Source organism: Somniosus microcephalus, chromosome 25 (genome assembly GCF_052327205.1).
Source record: "Somniosus microcephalus isolate GS21.2 chromosome 25, FLI_Smic_1.0, whole genome shotgun sequence".
Taxonomy (NCBI): domain Eukaryota; kingdom Metazoa; phylum Chordata; class Chondrichthyes; order Squaliformes; family Somniosidae; genus Somniosus; species Somniosus microcephalus.
In genome coordinates, this window is record NC_141011.1 from 2,970,544 (window position 1) to 2,991,600 (window position 21,057).

A 21,057-nucleotide genomic window follows, 5' to 3' on the forward strand; every position below is an offset into this window, starting at 1 on the left:
GAATATCATCGAATCATAGAAACTTACAGCACAGGAGGAGGCCATTCGGCCCGTCGAGCCTGCGCCGGCTCTTTGAAAGAGCAGTTGTGCTCAGTCCCACATCCTCGCTTTTTGTCTGTAACCCTGTCAGTTCCTCATTCAGTACCCGTCCAACTCCCTTTTAAAATTATTTATGGCATCAGCTTCCAACACCTGTTCAGGTCGAGCGTTCCAGATCTCCCCTCCAGATCTTTTCCCAATGATTTTGAATCTGTGACCTCTCGTTATGGACCCACTCGCCAGAGAGAATAGAGTTTCTCTATCAAAACCTCTCACCATCTCGAAAACCTCTTTTTTAGGTCACATCTGTTCCAAGGAGAATAGTCCTAACTTTTCCAACCTCTCCTCATCCCTGGTAACATCCTGGTAAACCTCCTCTGCACCCTTTCTAAGGCCTTTACATCTTTCCTGAAGTGTGGGGCCCAGAATTGTCCACAATACTCCAGCTGAGGCCTAACCAGTGATTTATAAAGTTCTAGCGTGATCTCTCTTTATATTCTATTCCTCTAGTTATAAATCCAAGTAACCATATGGTTTTTTAACCACCTTATCAACTTGCCCTGACAATTTTAAGAATTTGTGTATATGGACACCAAGGTCTCTCTGCTGATTGATCACTTTCAAAATTGTGGCATTTATAGTATATGAACTAAATGGTACAATTTTAAAGGGGGTGCAGGAACCGAGACACCTGGGGGGTGTATGTACACAAATCTTTGAAGGTGGCAGGACAAGTTGAGAAGGCTGTTAGAAAAGCATATGGAATCCTTGAAAGTGAATGTGCAGGTGCAGCAAGCCATTTGGAAGGCAAATGGTATGCTGGCCTTCATTACAAGAGGATTTGAGTACAGAAGTAAAGAAGTCTTACTCCAATTATATAGGGCCTTGGTGAGACCACACCTGGAGTACTGTGTACAATTTTGGTCTCCTTACCTAAGGAAGGATATACTTGCTATAGAGGGAGTGCTACGAAGGTATTCTCTTGAATTCAGAAGAATGAGAGGGGATCTCATTGAAGCATACAAAATTATTACAGGGCTTGATGCTGGGAGAATGTTTCTCTTGGCTGGGGAGTCTAGAACCGGGGGCCACGTCCTCAGGGTAAAGGGTAGGCCATTCAGGACTGAGATGAGAAGAAATTTCTTCACTCAGAGGGTGGTGAATCTTTGGAATTCTCTACCCCAGAGGGCTGTGGAGGCTCAGTCATTGGGTATATTCAAAACAGAAGTCGATAGATTTCTGACTAGTAAGGGAATCAAGGGATATGGCGATATGGAGTTGAGGCAGATGATCAGCCATGATCTCATTGAATGGCGGAGCAGGTTTGAAGGGCCGAATGACCTACTCCTGCTCCTATTTCTTATGTTCTTATTAATAAAGGAATAGAGTACAAAAGCAAGGAAATTGTGCTAAACATTTATAAATTACTGACTGGGCCTCAGCTGGAGTATTATGTTGAATTCTGGGCACTGCACTTTAGGAAGGATGGAGCGGGTACAGAAGAGATTTTCTAGATTGGTACCAGGGATAAACCATACTGCAGAGAAGGTTAAGGGGAGATTTAATAGAGCTGTTGCAGGTTCCACCATACTGCAATTACCAAGTCAGCAGCCAAGAAAGGAGCAAAGAAAGTTGGGGAAGGAGGAACGGGATCTCTGCACTGGTCTCCTTGGGCTGTGGTTTATATTCCTTCACGGTGTGAAATTAGATTACTTCCCAGTATAGATTTTAATCAAATTTCTTCATGAACAGGATAAATATTTAAATAACTAACCGGGTAAGTTAAAATTAAAGATAGGACTGTTCAAAATACAGTTGGAAGAGAGGCTGATTGAGCTGGAGCCTTAGAGGGCTTAGCTGCAATAGGCCAGCCTGCCCTTTCTCATTCTTAGCCTTTCTCCTGTTCTAATGTGTACTTTTTACGATCTCTTATGCAGCAACTGTCTGGACTATGGTATCATAATCGTACCCACCACCCCGACATCTTTGCTGCACAAAATCACCGCTCTCCAAAGTTTGCCTCTCTGGTGTGCTCGGCATGTGAGAAGTCCTTTGGCAGCATAACCGCTCTGAATAAGCACATGAAGTCTGACCATTCAGGTAACTTCTTTTTTCTGGTTTTTTGCAACGTCACCAGATCTCCGTGCATGAACATGTGGTCTAGTACTGGGCTGCATAGAAACATAGAAGATAGGAGTAGGCTATTCAGCCCCTCGACCCTGCTCCGCCATTCAATGAGATCATGGCTGATCATCCAAATTCAGTACCCTGTCCCTGCCTTCTCCCCATATCCCTTGATCCCTTTAGCCTTAAGAAATATATCTAACTCTTTCTTGAATATATTTAATGAATTGGCCTCAACTGCCTTCTGTGGTAGAGAATTCCACAGGTTCACCACTCTCTAGGTGAAGAAATTCCTCCTCATCTCAGTCCTAAATGGCTTACTCCTTATCTTTAGTCTGTGACCCTGGTTCTGGACTCCCCCGCCATCGGGAACATCCTTCCTGCATCTAGTCTGTCTAGTCCTGTTAGAATTTTATAAGTTTCAATGAGATCCCCTCTCATTCTTCTAAACTCCAGCGTGTATAAGTCCAATCGACCCAATCTCTCCTCATACGTCATTCCTGCCATCCCAGGTATCAGCCTGGTGAATCTTCGCTGAACTCCTTCCATGGCAAGAACATCCTTCCTCAGATAAGGCGACCACAACTGCACACAATACTCGAGGTGTGGTCTCACCAAGGCCCTGTACAACTGCAGCAAGACATCCTTGTTCCTGTACTCGAACCCCCTCGCTACGAAGGCCAACATACCATTTGCCTTCTTAACCGCCTGCTGCACCTGCATGCTTACCTTCAGCGACTGGTTCACAAGGACACCCAGGTCTCGTTGCACTTCCCCTTCTCCCAATCTATTGTCGTTCAGATAATAATCTGCCTTCCTGTTTTTGCCACCAAAGTGGATAACCTCGCATTTATCCACGTTATATTGCATCTGCCATGCTTCTGCCCAATCACCCAACCTGTCCAAATCATCCTGGAGTTTCTCGGCATCCTCCTCACAGCACACACGCCCACCCAGCTTTGTGTCGTCTGTAAACTTGGAGATATTACATCTTGTTCCCTCGTCTAGATCATTAACATATATTGTGAATAGCTATACAGAGGAGGCAAGCCCGACGTTTGATCGCCGGTCTGGGGTGTTAATTGACAAGGTAGCGACAATTTGGGGATGGTGGGTCACAATAGCAGGTCTAAATACACCAGGTGAGGTTGCAGCAAAATCATTCGTGCTCTTGGTTGAAGCAGACTGTGTGCATGGATCTCCAACAAGGATATGTTAGGGTGCAGCTGCAACAACTCCGTACTTGTGATCACGCACTGTAGACTTGTGTGAGCAGGATACGACTTGATGAGTTACTGGGGGCTGCTAGTAGCTGTGGAACCACACCCCAGGGGAGGAAGAAAGAAGTGAGGAGGAACTTGGAGGGGAAGCAACATCCTTTATCTTGATCTCCTTGGACTTTAGTATCAAATCAAAGTATGACTTTGAAGTTTGAACCAGGTTGTTTTTTCCAGTGTAGATTTCAGTATAATTATGCCATAATGGTACTTATTTGGCTGTAAAGTGCAATACGTTCAATTTATTTTCTGTTGTAGCTTCTTTCCTGCTCTTCACCCCTATAGCTATAGCTGTTTATTATACTGCTGCTGGGCCTCTCTTTATAGTGGAGCGAGTGAAATAAACTCTTCCAGGGCGACGATTAACACCAGTCTGTAAACTGACTGATGAGAGGCAGGTTGTGTGAGCTGGAATACAAATTGCCTTTCATTATTTTGTAAATATTGCAAATGTACTTGCCGTATAAGTGTAGCTATAATTGTTCTGAACACCATGTGCTATTTTCAAAATGTTAGTGATTTGAATCCTAGCCCTATTCTGGCCCGAATGTGTGTCTCTGTAATTTGTCCAACATGTCCTGACTGACTGCCAATATTGGAAGAGTGTAAATTTAGTCCGGATCAGTTGTTACCCTGTACACAGTTCTCTTTAAAAAGTGGTAAATATTGGGCCATGGTTTCCCACTTCTGCACTCGCCAGCCCATGATTTTCCCATCATTAAAGTAAATGGGCGGAAAGTCGCAGGCTGGCGATGGCAGAAGTGGAAAACCCTGACCATTGACTCATAAACTACCAGTTAATATTAAACTGCGTTCAGTATAGAATGCATCAATGGTAGCAACATAAACTATAATATCAGTCGTTAACATTGAATTCCAACTCCACCAGCCTTTTTTGTTGATGAAATATTGCACGTTATTCTCGTAGATATCAAGATGTTGGAGTGTGAGAACTGTAAAGATGCCTTTGCCACACAAGCATTGTTGCACATGCACATGAAGTCCAAACACTCAGGTATGTGAAGCTGTAAATGGGTAGAGTTAACCCATTTGGATTTCCCATAAAGGGGCAAGTGCTCTGATGTTGGATTTTTGGATCTTTGAGTGAACGTATTTGTATTGCTGGTTGTGCTGTTTAATGCAGTGCGACATTGCGATATTTCAGCCTGGTGTTTTATGTTTCATGTAAAATTAAGCTGTTGTATGCACTCTAGTACAATTTCTGATTACTGTAAAATCTGGTTTGTAATTCCCAACATTCTACCTGTTTGAGTGTTTCGCTCCAGATTGCAAAGGTTACAATCCTCAGTCAGTACGTGTGGGTCTCCAGGGCGGTGCTCCTGGATAGGATGGTAGTGTGCTCCTCGCCCAGTTCGATGGATAAACTGTGCCCCATGCTTACCGCAATCACTTAAGCTAATAAATCTGTGGATGTTCGGTAGTAAACAAATGTGTGTCACGTGCATCATAAAGAATATACACCACAGGTGACGTGAAATCGAATGTACACGCATTATATATAAAAATTAGAATTCTAATACAACCCTCCGAGATCTCTGCACCCTTCTAATTCTGGCCTCTTGTGCATCCCCGATGTTCATCGCTCCACCATTGACGGCCGTGCCTTCAGCTGCCTGGGCCCTAAGCTCTGGAATTCCCTCCCTAAACCTCTGCATCTCTACCTCTCGCTCCACCTTTCAGATGCTTATTACTTAAAACCTACCTCTTTAACCAAGCTTGGCTTGGTGTCAAATTGTATTTGATAATCACTCCTGTGAAGCGCCTTGGGACCTTTTACTACGTTAAAGGTGCTATATAAATGCAAGTTATTGTAGTAGTATTGTATAAATACGTACATTTATGATTTTATAAGCATATATGAGCATGTATATATTTACAATGTACATTAATATAGATACATGGGGTTGATTTGGAGCCCGTAAATTACCCAAGATGCTGTAAGCTGGGCAGAGGCTTATGCCGGGCCCCAGATGAGATCTACCTAGTACGGGTGCGGAACCAGTGCTTGGAGGAAGTGGAGAGAAAGCATGGTTAAAAATAACTCGGGCTAGTGTGGGTGCAGTGAATTGGAGAGAAGACTCTAAGCTGGAACTTATTGTAAAAAGAAATACCCTGGGTTGTGTGGAAGCGACGCGGTGGGCTGGCGGGTGCAGTACACAGCTGAAGCTACGACTGGAACTCTTGTTGAGGTCTGGTGTGGCCGTGTGTGGCGCTGAAGGTTGGACTAAGGGTTAGTAGGACGAAGGCTGCATACAGAACAAGATACACGTGGCAATTTCAATAATAATATAGGAACCAAATCAAAGTAAGACAATAATAAATTGCAAGATGCCTGGTGTGATGGTGCCAAGCACTGCTTCCAGGGGCATGGATGATTGGTCTGTGGAATCGCATCAGATCACTAGAGGAGTAAGCATCCAAGTAAAGGCATACTACACAGTTCCCTGGGCCAATTCAATCACAAAAAGGGAATACTAGCTCAGTTTTTTTTATATAGATTCTTCATTTTTTCCCCCCACACATAACCATAGAATGAGCACACATTCCCACTGAGGAGAGTCGTGGATATTTTGAGTGCCAGTGCTGGTACCAAGATAATGAGAGGCTAGTCCCGTTGTTCTACACCCTGTTGCATGTAAAAAGCACATCCCCGGCATCCATTATTTTCATGCTGCCAAGTTAAACCGTACTGCTGTAGCCTCCCATGTTAATGACGGTGTCATGGTGGAGCTTATTTGATCATCCTTTTTCTTTGAAAGGAACAAGATACTTCAGGATTGAGGTACTTCCCGAGGGCAGGAGTATCCTGCTTTTGAAAGCTATTCTGCGTGCCTGTTTTTTCTCTTGTCAGGGCATGGTTACATACAGTAACTGCTTCAATCTTAGAAAAGCCATCTCACAATGTGAAAACCTATCCTAAAGCAGCAAATTGCTTCTTGAGAAATTCCAGGAACTTCAAATTGAGTCTGTTGATTAGACTGCTATCCTTTGTTAGCCCTGCTGGAACATCTTGCAGTGGGATTTCAGAATTTTCTGTAGTCCTGTCTGCTTTAGTTCTAGGGCTCGCACTGACTCCCCACAAAGTGGAGGTCAAGCAAAGTGTGCTTGTGATTGGCATCCAAGGTTCAGAATTAGAATTAGATATTGAGCAACTCTGATAATAATAGAGTCGGTACCTTGGAAAACCTTGAACAGAAAAAGGCTTACAGCCAACAAGTTCATTCCTTATTCAGGCATCAGCCCCATGTACCCATCTTTTCACCAGATACCTCAAAGCAGACTCGCGTCTACTAGGACTTCTGGCTTTGCAACACTAACATTTAGTCAGTTTCACAGCCTTGTGTGTGACATTTCACGCAGGCTTCAAACAGAGTATGGCACCAAGGCTTTAGCATTGAATGTCATGGTGACTGCTTTTCAAGGAGTCTGTTCATTGGAGTGATTCGGTGTTCCTCTTTGGTTTATGAGGTAGCAGAGATGCTGTCGATATTCAGCACCACTGGCTTTCACTTTAGCCAGTATGAACTGCCTAAATCAATTGGGGGAGTGGCATAACTTGAATTCTTCATTCGAGTAGTCAACAGTTCTTAAGATTTCTTACCTCAACTTCAGTACCATTAACTTTCAGGTGGTATTGTCGAAATCTCGACTCTGAGTAAGACTCTAACACACAAGCAGTACCGTCAGATTGTTAGTTTATTTTACTTGTGCACAAGGGGAGAGTGCCTAGTCAAGGGCTAGGCTAGCAACTCCGAAAATCATCAGTAATCGCAGCATATTTATACACTTAAGTAAACAAGTTCCCCAGCGATGTTATTCTTATCTAATTAACCACTTTAACAGTGTTATCAAATCAACACTCGTCTTTGCCCAGTAACAGTTACCATCTCCTTATAGGGACTAGCCTTTTCTCGACCCTTACTCATTGTTGTGTCTGGTTTTGGTTATCACATCCTCATTGTTGTTACACCTGCTGACAGCTTGTCTGGTATTAGTTGCTGAGGTAAGCTCTAATTCCAAGTTGACCGAATATAATATCTCAGCAAGCCTTGCAATCTATAGTTGCCCCTTTTTCTATATTTCCACAGTATCAAATCCCTTACTTGGCAAATGACAAGCACCTGGGTGCAAACAACTTCTTAATAGACAGTGCAAACTGGCTGTGTGGCTGTCAGTGCATTCATCAGGGACATTGTAACCTGTCAATGGCCATTATTACTTCCAGTGACTTTCCCCTCCTCACTCTCCATTCCAAGAATCTGTTTGATAAGAACAGGAAGACTCGTTTCCAAAACTGTGAATTGAAGGATAGTCAGTGTTTGAGCCTGCACCACGTGTGCTTTGACATAAGACGACACCAGGGAGCTTCGGATTAGAAAAAGGACCTTTGACCACCAAGCCTGTTCTTTCCACAGACTACCTAAATCTACCTGTCATAAAGTCTACCGCACCTATTTCATCTTCTGAAGCAAAGTTCTGCATAAACACTACACTCGTTAAAGTTAATGAGCAGAAATCCACAATATTTGTCCGTCATTCCATCTCCTCTGGACGACATTCCCTGTCCCAATGCACAGGAATCTCTACCAACTCCATTCCCTGACAGACATTTCTTTAGTTCTCTATTTCTTAAGGCGCTAATTATGTCAGCATCAACTGCTTTTGCTTGGAGTCTTTTACATATCCACAAACTTCTTGTCCCACTTGAGACTTGTTCATTTTAAACCTTGTCCTCGAGCTCAGTGCTGAAAGTAAAGTCAATTAGCTGGCGTGCATCTACACCATCTGTGTGCCGTAGCATTTTGAGATCTGGATTATGTCACCCTCTTAATCTTTTCCCCCCCCCCCCCCCCCCCCCCCCCAATGAAAATAAGTTCAGCTCTGTGAGTCTCTACTCTGTGATTGGAGCCCTATGTTCTGGAATCCTTGCTGCTTTCTAATGGAGCTCTGTCTAAAACAAATTTGATCAAAACTGATTAGAAGGGAGGATAGAGAGAGTAGGATTTAAGGGCAGTTTCTTAGTGGTTGGAAGTGGATAGCAATGTACCACAGGGTTCTGCCCTGGGACCACCTTTGCTCACTGTGTATACATCAATAATTTGGATATAGGGTTAGAGAGAGTGGCATTCAACATTTGCAGATGATGCTAAAATAGGAGGCATAGTAAATAATTGAGGGCCAAATGAAACTGCAAAGGGAGATTGATGAGGAAGGTTTTGCAATGGGCAAAAGAAAGACTTGCATTTATATAGCGCCTTTCACGGCTTCAGGAAGTCCCAAAGCACTTTACAACCAATGAAGTACTTTTGAAGTGTAGTCAATGTTGTAATGTAGGCAATGTAATAATTATACTTTGGGGGGAAAACTGATAAGGAAGAGCGAGGGATTTGGGGGTTTAAGTTCACAAGACATTAAAAGCAGCATCTCAAATGGATAAGGCCACCAAAAAAAGCTAATGGAATACTGGATTTAATAGCAAGAGGTATAGAATATAAATGTTGAGATATGGTGGTGAATCACAGAAATCACAGAAAGCCCACAGTGCAGATAGAGGCCATTTCGGCCCATCGAGCCTGCACCGACACATATCCCACCCGATCCCCATAACCCCTACACCAACACATGTCCCACCCTATCCCTGTAACCCCACGTATTTAATCCCCCTAACACTAAGGGTCAATTTATCATAGCCAATCAACCTAACCCGCACATCTTTGGACTATGGGAGGAAACCGGAGCACCTCCCTTAGTAAGACCACAGTTGGATTACTGGTTGCAGTTTTGGGCTCCACATTATAGGAAGGATGTTGAGCCAATAGAGAGTGTACAACACTGATTCATTAGGGTGCAGCCTGGCACGGGGAAATACAAATCTGAAGAAAGACGTGTACAGTTTTGGTCTCCTTACCTAAGGAAGGATATACTTGCCTTAGAGGGGGTGCCACGAACGTTCACTAGATTGATTCCTGGGATGAGAGGGCTGTCCCATGAGGAGAGATTGAGACGAATGGGCCTATATTCTCGAGTTTAGAAGAATGAGAGGTGATCTCATTGAAATATATAAAATTCTGAGAGGGCTTGACAGGGTGGATGCTGAGAGGCTGTTTCCCCTGGCTGGAGATTCCAGAACTAGGGGGCACAGTTTCAGGATAAGGGGTCGGCCATTTAGGATTGATGAGAAATTTCTTCACGCCGAGGGTTTGGAATCTTTGGAATTCTCTACCCCAGAGGGCTGTGGGTGCTCAGTCAATGAGTATATTCAAGACAGAGGTCGATAGATTTTTGGGCACTAAGGGAATCAAGGGATATCGGGATAGCGCGAGAAAGTAGAGTTGATCTAGAAGTTCAGCCATGATCTTATTGAATGGCGGAGCAGGCTCGAGGGGCCTTATGGCCTACCCATACTCCTATTACAGGTAGACTATCCTTTATCCGAAAACCTCGGGACCAGCCGTGTTTCGGTTTTCGGAAAATTTCGGATTTCAGAAGGTATTTTATAAGACTGGGAAATTTGTCGGGGGTCGGGGTCGGCGGGGGTAGCGTAAGTCGTGCGCCACTCTGGTCATGTCGTGCGCACGACTTACGCTGAACGAAAAAACTTTCGGTTTTTAAAGGTTTTCGGTTTTCGGAAGTTCGGATAAAGGATATTCTTATGTTCTTCAACTGGGGCTGTTTTTACTCGAGCCAAGGAAATTAGGGGGTGATTTCATGGGAATGGGGCATAATAGATAGAAAGAGACAGTTTCTAGTGATTGAGGGTCTAGAACAAGGGGACCTGAATATAAGACGAAAGGTCATCGACCTGAAACGTTAACTCTGTTTCTCTCTTCACAGATGCTGCTTGACCTGCTGAGTTTCTCCTGCATTTTCTGTTTTTATTTCAGATTTCCAGCATCTGCAATATTTTCTTTTTCAATATAAGATTAAATGTCTGAGATTTAGGACAGAGAACGGGAGAAATGTTTTCACACCGAGGGTTGTGAGGCTGTGGAATGCACCTCGGGGGTTAGTGAGTGCAGCAGAGACCATGTCAACATAAGAATGGGTCAATTGGTAGTTGATGGAAAGGAGAATAAAATGATATGGAACAGAGCAGGCAAATAGGGTTAGGACCACTGCTTGTGTGGAGAATAAACATCAACACAGGCTGGTTGGGTCGAGTGGCCTGATTCTGTGTGTGTAATTTCTGTCATTCTCCATGGACCTAAAAGTTTTAATCTACTCCATTGTGAAGTCAAAGTTCAAGATGGTAACTGCATCTAAACTAAGTCAGGTGATGCATCCAGAGATTGGCTGGCAGCTGTGGATTTGAAAAGATCTAGACTTTCAGACTGAGATTCGAGGGTCTTACAGAAAATTCTCAAAGTTCCACATGGAGCAGATTCATTACTGATGCAAAGTTGCTGCATTGGCATTCAAGGTGCTCACATAGTGTCTGCTGGCAGTGGTAGATTTTCAGACTGTGACAGCTACCACAATAAGCTTCAGTTAAATGATTTGCTTTTAGAGCTCTCTCTCAGGTCCCTGTTCAATAACTGTTCAGCCAGTGTAAGTTTTCTTATATATCAAGAAGAGTCCCAGCTGCAGTACAGATTCTGCCACTCATTGGGAGCCTGCAATACTACTTGTAATAATTACATTTGCATGTCAAGGTTGAACAAATGAGAAATAATATTAGATTACTCTATGGATGTCAATCTTCACATACAAAACTCTCCCCCTTTCTGCGTCCTCAACCTCCCACCCCAGTTCTGTTCCTGGTCGAGTGCTGCTTGGTGCTGTTACTAAAAAAAATTAAATCGTTGTACCTGTTTGCCGCCTTTTGTTTCTGTTGGGATGTCTATGCTTGTTCCTTCAGTCGTTGAATTAAGGGTGCGATTCAGGAGAGGTCTTAGACAGTGAGCTGGTGAGGAACAGTTCACCAAAACATCTGCACAGTGGGGCAGTATTGAAGTGCTCAGCATGGAGATTGAACCACGTTCCAAACGTTAGAGGACCATGCCTGCAGTCGGTAATCTGACATTGCTCATAATTGGCACTTCTCTCCATGATAACCACAAGCCAAGAATGTGTCTGATTCCAGAAACATTCTGTGATATTAGCTTAAAGGGTCAAATGAACTCTCAAAATCTATGACCCCTTAATACCTTGGTACACTAATCAATACAGTGTGTGTACTTCGATAACAGGCTGAATATTCCGCAATTCTAACCTGGGTGTGTGTCCTCATCGGGACCTTATCCGATGGAATTAATAAAGCTGTTTGGAGTGTAAAATGTATGGTGCAATCGCAGTTTAATGTTATTAGAATGGCACATACTGTTGAACTAGTTACACTATAAGTTCACTAACTCTGTTTTGACGTGGCTGTTCTATTTCACCCTTCACTGTAATACCGATGTGTTTCCTTGCAGAGAAACATTTAACAAGTAGACAGAACTTAATTTGCTGCATATTGACTTGTGCTCAGTGTTTCAACTGACTTGCAATAAGTGTGGAATTTTCTTTCAGGAATCCATCCATTTAAATGTTCGCACTGCCCGTCGACGTTCAGATTTCCGGGAGCTTTGCATCATCATTTGAGCACAGAACATTTAACTCAGCAAACCAGCACCTATCTGTGTGGGGATTGTGGCCAGCTGTTCAACTCCCAGCAGGACTTGGAAGAGCATCAGAGGAGCAAGCATGCTGGAATACTGTTCGCGAATGTTCAGGAAGCAGCCCAAATGGTAAACGTCCAGGCAGGTATTGGGACTGGCAAAAATGGGCATTGGAAGTCTTAAGTGCATACGTTAATAGCTCTGCTTCCCTCTGCGATTTTTAAGTGGACGACTGCCTTTTTGTCCCACCGCTATATTCCTCAATGTTTCTTTTGGCTGCTGTATTTTAACCTGCTTTTACCTGCCTTCCATAATGTTACCAAATCCCTCTCTACCAGGTTCCTTCAGTATTTTAAAATCTTCCTACTTATCCCTAACACTTGTATTTAAATCCCTAGTTAACCAAGTTGACTTCCATTGTCCTTTAATTAGTTTTGATTTGCTAGAATGAATTTTGAATGCCTTAACAGTTCCTTAAATACTTACTACTTTTCTGCTGTACATAGCCCAACTAATATGTTCTAATGAACTTTTTAACCAATCTCCTTGAAGTCCGCTCTGTTAAAGTCTATTACACTTATACCAGCCTATTTTTTGCATACACTTAAATCTATTGATATCATGATCACTGGATCCTGAATGATCCACTGCTTTAGCAGGACCATTACTAAAGATGAAATCCAAAAACGGCCTCAGACCATGATGGTTGTTTGATAAATTTGACTGATGCAACAATCATGCACCATCTCTGGAAACATGCATTAATAGAATCATACAGCACAGAAGGAGGCCATTTGGCCCATCGTGCCTGTGCCGGCTCTTTGAAAGAGCTCTCCAATTAGTCTCACTTCCCTGCTCTTTCCCCCTAGCCCTGCATTTTTTTCCTTTTCAACTATATATCCAATTCCCTTTTAAAAGTTACTATTGCCTTTCAGGCAGTGCATTCCAGATCGTAACTCGCTGCATAAAAAAACCCCTCCTCATTTCCCCCTTGGATTTTTTTGCCAATTATCTTAAACCTGTGTCTTCTGGTTACTGACCCTCCTGCACTTTATAAATCTCTGGTTAGGCCTCAGCTGGAGTATTGTGGACAATTCTGGGCCCCACACTTCAGGAAAGATGTAAAGGCCTTAGAACGGGTGCAGAGGAGGTTTACCAGGATGTTACCAGGGATGTGGGACTTCAGTTATGAGGAGAGGTTGGAAAAGTTAGGGCTGTTCTCCTTAGAACAGAGAAGGTTAAGAGGTGACCTAATAGAGGTTTGTAAGATGATGAGAGGATTTAATAGAGTAGAGAGAGAAAAACTATTCTCTCTGGCGAGTGGACCAATAACCAGAGGTCACAGATTCAAAATCATTAGCAAAAGATCTAGAGGGGAGATGAGGAGAAACGTTTTTCAGTGAGAATTTTCGGGATCTGCAACGCTCGACCTGAAAAGGTGGTGGAAGCTGATTCCATAAATAATTTTAAAAGGGAGTTGGACGGGTTCTTGAGGGCGAGAAATTTACAGGGTTACGGACAAGAAGCGGGGGATGTGGGACTGAACACGACTGCACTTTCAAAGAGCCAGCACAGGCATGACGGGCCGAATGGCCTCCTTCTGCTGTAAGTTTCTCAGATTCTATGATTGCAAACACGCCACAAGTGAACGAACTGCGTGCATCGCCCAGCTCTCCTTCCCACTCAAACTCAACTCCCAAGAAGAAAAAACATTTAAATTCAGTAGAAATTGTTTGTACTGCCTCCGTTACGGTCAATGACAGAGGTGAGATTATGATTTAATAGGAGACCAAGCCTGTGAAGACTCCGCAGCCCTCCTCCTGCTTTGTATGTTAGCATTTTGCCATATTCCAAAATAAATCCCACTCAAGAGTCTTAAATAAAATCAGCATGATGGCATGTATAATGTTACATATTTATGCACTGCAGGATTCCAATGAAATCTGCTTTGAATAATTGGTGTAATAGCGCTTTCATTAAATACCAATAACAGACTGGCACTGTACATAGCTTAGATTTATAAATGATAAGTGCTGCTTTGAATATAAAACATTGCATAAAACCTGCTGGCAATTAAAGAAAATAAGTTCCTTCGATTATTCTGGGTGTGTGTTCCTTCCTGGTGTTGCGTCCCTTGTTAGTCTGCTCTTCAATACGCTGAGCACTGTATGCAATGGGGCCCTTGGCTCAGTGCCAGTGAGCCAAGGCAGTTACCACTGACACAAGCCTTGCATCACCTCTGTCTGCTGAGGTATGTAGTCAGAGGGAGAAAAGAAAAGGCTTTGGAATCAGTGGAGCCTGGCCTGATGGCTCGATTTAAAGGAGGGGTGGGCACAAAGTGCTTGGTTGGCGAAAGAAGGACTGAAGGGTTGAGCACACCATATTTAATACGGGGTGTGGTGGGTTATTGAGGTTTCTTAGCAGCAGTCTCCTCTGCACCTAAGAATGCTTCCTGTTGTGCAGCCATGGCCCACTAGTTACAGAGGTGGTGTTCAGAGCAGCAGCTGATTTTAAAACAATCCACCGTCTTAAACACAGCCCTGTGCTGTCGAGTGGAACTTCTGTTGAGTAGAACATCCTGATGACGAGGAACATGTGAAACAAGTTTACAGAATTGGGAACCAGTGTTGGAGGAAAAGTAATTGAATGGTGAAAGACCTGCTCAAAGCAGGAAACAGACTGATTAAAATGCTAGATTACCGAGTTTACAGAAGGGGCAGGACAGCCAGGCAGTTTTTGGAAAGGGAATATGTACGAGAGAAGGCATTGCGTCCAAATAAATAATGATACTGCTTGACTGAAGCACTAGGGATAGTATGAACTGAGGTTACGGTTATTGAAGGAATGAGTGTGTTGCTATAGTACTTCTGAGTAGGTGAAGAGCGATGACGGGAAATGATTTCAGACAAAAAGTGTATAAAATAAATGTTAATCATGGGAAAACAAGAGACGAAACACTGAGGGGCAATGTCTTCAGTTATGTTGTGTTTTGGAATGCGCTGCCTGATAGGGTGGTGGATACAGATTCAATAGTAACCTTCAAAAAGGTACCTGGATAAATACTTGGAGAAAAAATTGCAGGGATAGTTTCAAGGTAAGGGGCAGGAGGTTTAGAGAGGATTTGAGGAGAAACTTTTTCACCCAGAGGGTGGTTGGAATCTGGAACTCACTGCCTGAAAGGGTGGTAGAGGCAGGAACCCTCACAACATTCAAGAAGCATTTAGATGAGCACTTGAAACGCCAAAGCATACAAGGCTATGGACCAAGTGCTGGAAAATGGGATTAGAATAGTCAGGGCTTGATGGCCGGCGCTGGGCCGAAGGGCCTCTTTCTGTGCTGCACTATTCTATGGTTCTATGTGGAGGGACTAGAAAAGCTGGGATTGTTCTCCTTAGAGCAGAGGTGGTTAGGGAAGATTTAACAGAGTGTTCAAAATTATGAGGGGTTATGAGTAGATAGGGAGAAACTTTTTCCAGGAGGGTCTGAAAAACATCCATTCACCACCACCCTTAGCTTCATGTTACATTGGTGGGTGTGGTTGGGGATATTTCAAAGTAAGATGCACGAAATAAATTGAGTGTTTTGGGTGAAGGTCATGGAAGAATTTGGAGAGCGGGAGGAAGGGTCAGTTGAACAACACATCTGGGCATCTTAAATTTTACGTGCAAATGTTGAAACAGTTTAATATAGTACTGAAATAAAAAAGTGTTGGAAACACTCAGCAGATCAGGCAGCATCTGTGGAGAGAGGAAGGCAGGGTTAATGTTTCAGGTCCATGGCCCTTCATCAGAACCGGGAGACGTTACAGATGGACAGCTTGACTCCTCATGAACTGTTCATTGGAGCATCTTCTGTTTTTGGTTCTGATTTCCAGTACCTGCAGTATTTTGCTTTCTGTTTTGAGACGAGGAGGAATTTTTTTCACCCAGAGAGTGGTGAACCTGTGGAATTCTCTACCACAGAAGGCAGTTGAGGCCAATTCATTAAATATATTCAAGAAGGAGTTAGATATATTTCTTAAGGCTAAAGGGATATGGAGAGAAAGCAGGGACAGGGTACTGAATTTGGATGATCAGCCATGATCTATTAAATGGCAGAACAGGCTCGAAGGGCCGAATGGCCTACTCCTGCTCCTATCTTCTATGTTTCTATGTTTTATATTACAGTATTGAGTTTGTCATGCTGGGTACTTTCTGTTTAAATTTAGGTTATCCAAGCATCCGAACAAATGACTGCGGCTGAACAGGTCATATCCCTGGAGGAGACTCATCTCAGCGGTGTGGGATCGCAGCTGTTTGTGGCATTGCCCAATTCCCAAAACAGTTCCTCAGGACCGCATGAAATTGTGGCTCTGAATGTGGATGACTTGCTAGATGGGACTGTGACACTCATCTGTGGAGAGACCCCATGAAAAACAGTGTGTTTATAAATAGAGAACGTTCTAAACACAACTCCCAAGGCTTTCAGTAATATGAAGAGAACATTTTTCTTTACAATCTAATTTATGATCACAGATCATATCAACTTTAGATCTCATTTGAGTGCTTTGTTTCAACAACGGTTTTAATATAAGTTTAGAAACTTAAATCAATACAAATATCTACTAACTCCTGAATGTTTGTCATGACACAGTAGCTTTTATTACAATGGAAGTTGTTGAGCTGAAGCTGCAGTGAGCCCACTGAATGATCCCTTTCAACCTCGTACCCCATTCCTTTCATACAGCCACAGTTCCTTACACAATAGCTGAGGATGTGCGAAGAGATTCTCCCGATGGCTGAATGAATGGTGAACCTTACAGACCAGGATGACCCGAGGTTCAACCAATGGTCCATGCTAAGGTCGCTCAGTACAGTGGGGGGAGCCACTAAATTGGTTTTGGCATTCCGGTGGTAGGGAGCAGTATAATAAGCCTGGGCTCTGGGCATCTGCTGGAAAGGTGTGTTGAATACTCTGCTGACCATTACTGTGTGGGCCCTTGGGCACTGGCTGCCCCCTGATATTGCAGCTATACAAGTGTATTCTAGTGTGTATCTGCTGCAGACAGAGCAGAACAAGGGGAGAATAAAGAATACGGATATTAATTTTCCTGATTAACCTGATGAATTTGAGCAGTACACAAAAATGACTGGATTAATCAGGATAGCTTGTGTTATTTCTCACGGCCGGTTTATAAAAGCGGTACAAAACAGGGACCACGTTTACACCAATGTTTACACCGCTTTAAAGATCACTACTCCAGTACAGTCTCTGGCTGCCCGAATGTGTTGCAAAGCTTGTACAAAGTACAAGAGACTTCAGTGATATTTACAACTGATCCATTGAATAAACTAAAGGGCATAGCCAAACCAGTTTTAACAGACCAGTCCTTATATATCTATCTATAATAAATAAAATAACTGGCTGCATTTCTTTACCATTTTGCATCTATGCAGTAAAATTAAGAGGAATTGATCTGCTGTTTGCATGAGTGAAATCGACTCCCTTTACTTCTCCGGTTTGGATCCATGTTCAGCAATAGTTACATTTCCAGACTTGCAGTACAGATTCATTGCACGTACTTTGATATCTGCATCCTATTACTTAGTAAAATGAACATATTCCTAGTGCAAATCCTTTCGATTTGATCACATTCTGATTCCAATTGGAAGTAATCCTTCTGTAGAAGTCAATTTCTACTCCAGATTGAACGTGAATTTCATTACAGTACTGGGCACTTGATCGAGAGCGAATCCACTTCAAGTTTACTTATGGCGGTTTACATCTTTATCCTGTTAAACACTTTTACTTTCCTTCAATTACCTGCCAGTATATTCACAAAAAGGTGCTGTTAATTGTTCTGAATAGCATTTTAAATGTTTTAACTTAAGGCCAGCGAATGAGATTTGATTTGCGTATATCTGTGTGCAAAGTAGTGATCAAATGTTACTTTCCAGATTAGTAATGTGCACCCTAAAGGTGACAAACAATGAGCTCCAAGTCAGATTTAAACATTTCAGATTAGTTTTGGTTCTAATTGCTGGATTATGCAGCGTGAAATGCAACTGAGTGATAAAATGAAGTAGGTATCTCTGTTCATTGTATATGGATCCCATGTGTGTTCTTAACATGTAAGGACCATTTGCTGCTGAAAGCTACATTTAGTTGTCCGGGTAGATCCAGCCAAGCTGGTTTAATTATGAACTGGTCCTGAAGAGCATAGAAAGGTCAAGGCTAAGAGGAGGTAATCCAGCCCCTAAGGCTCATCCCTCTGGCGCTCTTACTCCCGTCACAGCATATTTTCAGTCTCCTTAATATTTTTGTGTCTACAGCACTGCCAGATTATTCCAAACATTCCTCACACTTTGAGTAAAGAAGATCTTCCTAATATATTTGTTGTAAATTTACATTTCACTAATTTAAATTAATGTCCTGTGGTTTAATGTTCCTGGCTTGCTTTATAGGTTATATCATTTAACATTCCATGAACCCTCTCCCCTTTACTTCTATCTGACTGTAGAACCTGACCTTCTCTTGCCTTTCCTCATCCCGAGTCTTCCCCATGCATGTTCATTTTGTGATGTGGTACCCAGAACTGTGACAGGACTATAGGTTTGGTCTGACAAGGCTATTGTAAAGCAATAGTATCACTTCAAAATTGTACATGCTCAATGTACTGTGTGGATGAGAGAGAAAGAGTGGATGAGGTAATCATATTGGACGTAATGTCGAAATACAATGCACTAGAAAAGGAAGAGTGGAGCTAATATCTGCAAATTTAAATAGTTACTTTTTTGAATACTGTAGACTGATATAATGCCCCAGATTAGAATGACTTAAGGATAGATGGGAAGCAATACAGAGGAGAGGCTAATCCCAGGTATTGGAGGAAACAATTTGGGATGAACTAGGACTCCTCAGTTTCAACCTTACAGGGTCACCAGAAAGAGAAAGTAAAGCAAAACAATATTCTTGTATACACCAATGTAACAGGACAAGGTGGCAAAGCTCAGGGATATGAAGGGCAGACAGTAGGACATACCTCTTTATAGGAGGGGTGATCAATGGCTTAGACAGGTTTGCCAAGATGAAAACACTAGATTTTTTTTTTAAGGAAGTAGGTGCTGCAATGAGGAGACAGGAGGCTTGGTACTGTGGATTGATGACATCAAATGGGATGAAGAACTTTCTTCCTCAGAGTCGGTGTTGATTTATCTTCTTTCTGGAAGATGAGCCTGAAATGGAATAGAATTTGGGCATTTGTATATACGGTTCTTGGCAGACACTCTCCTTAATCCTTCACTATTTGAGCTGTCTGTTTCACAGAGGTGGTGAGAATAGTGTGTCAGAAGTAGAAATGGATCACTGCAGGAATGCTCATCTGACATTTGCATTGAGAATAGTTAATGTAATAGGAGAGCTGTGCTGACCTATTGACATTACTTGGCTGACCTGACAGCTTATCTAACATTTTTAATGTTTTACTAACTAAGCCTTAAATGCTTCATTCCCTCTGTACTGCCATTTGTCACTTTTCTGAGCAGATTTGTGTCAAATGTGTGGACAATTTGAAAGCTTGATGCCCCATTCAGTACTCAAATGGCTAAATAATCTGAAATGAAAATTGGGAGATGTCTTGTCCAATCAATTTAGGATGTTAAGTAATAAACTTAATGGTGTCGACTAAATTTACAACCCATGAAGTGGGTGCTATTGGATGTGATACTGTAAGGCAAATCGAAAAGACAGGTCTGTAATGATGTCATGGAATGATATTTAATTGTGACAGGCAATTATAACTGGAGTTGTAAGTTTATGCAGCCTTTCAACTATCTGAACCAGAAGTGTTATCATTGGACAAAGTAATGCAATTTAATCTGTCTCCTCCATTAACCTTGTCAAACCAGAGAATATTGATATAACTTAAAGGGAGACATTGCCTGAACTATTAAAATATCCTTACACCCTCATGATGCTCTCCAATGTTTCCTTGGTCAAAGACCACTGAGATTTTGATTCTTTATCCTGTTCCATAGCAGAAATGGGTGGGTTTGTTTGCAATGGAATAAAACTAAGGACTCCAAGGACAGTGTTGTGAAGGTGTGTAACTAATAGTTTGGTTGTGTGAGAATTCATTTATATTATAACCTGAAAAATGTTCTCACTGTAGCCTTGAAATAAGTTAAGGCATTTTAAATACAAGTTTATTTTTGAAAAAATAGGTGAAATACATATCCTTCATAATGAAGGCTGCAAGGAATCTGGCAACAGCCACTTGCTAATTTTGTTTTTTTATTATTATATTCTCGTGACCAAGGTAATGATAGCTGGCTTGCATTAAATGCTCATTGCAAACAGTGGCCATTATTAGAGCATGTTTGGTCATTGTGATCGATTGATTTCAATGGAGTTTTCCACCATGATGGCCCTTTTTGTGGGTTATTATTTTAAAATATTTCAGCTGCATCAGAGGGGAAAAAACTCCAGAAAAGAGGGAAACAAAAACCACACACTGGGCTGTGAATCCTAGACAGTATTGCATGTTTAGAACTGATTTACTGTTTTCAAAACCTAGTGAGAACTATGCAGAAATTTTCTTAATGTACAATATGAATAAAAATATTGATTTACATCTAATAATGTAATGATTTCTGTAAGATTTATTAACCTTTTGTTGAATCTGCAAAATATTTGTTCTGCTACTCCACCTCCACTCTGAGGTATCACCCCCTCTGGTTGTTCGATATTAGATTTTATTACAGCAGGTATACTTTTGGAGAAATTGTTTAGCAGAATTAGCCCCTATATTCAATTTACCATATCTTCCATGACTAACATTTCATCATACATAAACATTTGAGATAAGAATCTCTTATTTGTTGAACATCCACATAATGGGCTGCCATTCAAATGACAAGACCACTGAGACAGTGCCTGTTATAATAGCTTACTGCCACTTCGGAACCATTTGGGGGTGCGCCCGTTCCACGTGTGGGGTACATAAGGGTAATTTCACC

General features: G+C 42.2%; 1 protein-coding gene across 3 annotated transcripts in view; it reads left to right on the plus strand.

Annotated features, from left to right (window-relative positions):
- The window catches only part of zbtb40 (zinc finger and BTB domain containing 40), a 98,228-nt gene extending 77,548 nt beyond the window's left edge, over positions 1 to 20,680 (plus strand). The window contains exons 15-18 of one of the 3 annotated variants that reach the window (XM_085966782.1): positions 1,977 to 2,139; positions 4,369 to 4,455; positions 11,973 to 12,202; positions 16,269 to 20,680. In XM_085966782.1, coding sequence (XP_085822908.1) covers positions 1,977 to 2,139; positions 4,369 to 4,455; positions 11,973 to 12,202; positions 16,269 to 16,472 — 684 coding nt within the window. In that variant the 3' untranslated portion in view covers positions 16,473 to 20,680. Of the gene's footprint in view, positions 1 to 1,976; positions 2,140 to 4,368; positions 4,456 to 11,972; positions 12,207 to 16,268 lie in introns of all 3 variants that reach the window. The other 2 variants (XM_085966783.1, XM_085966784.1) reach the window with 2 other exon arrangements.
- The last annotated feature ends 377 nt before the right edge of the window (positions 20,681 to 21,057 follow it).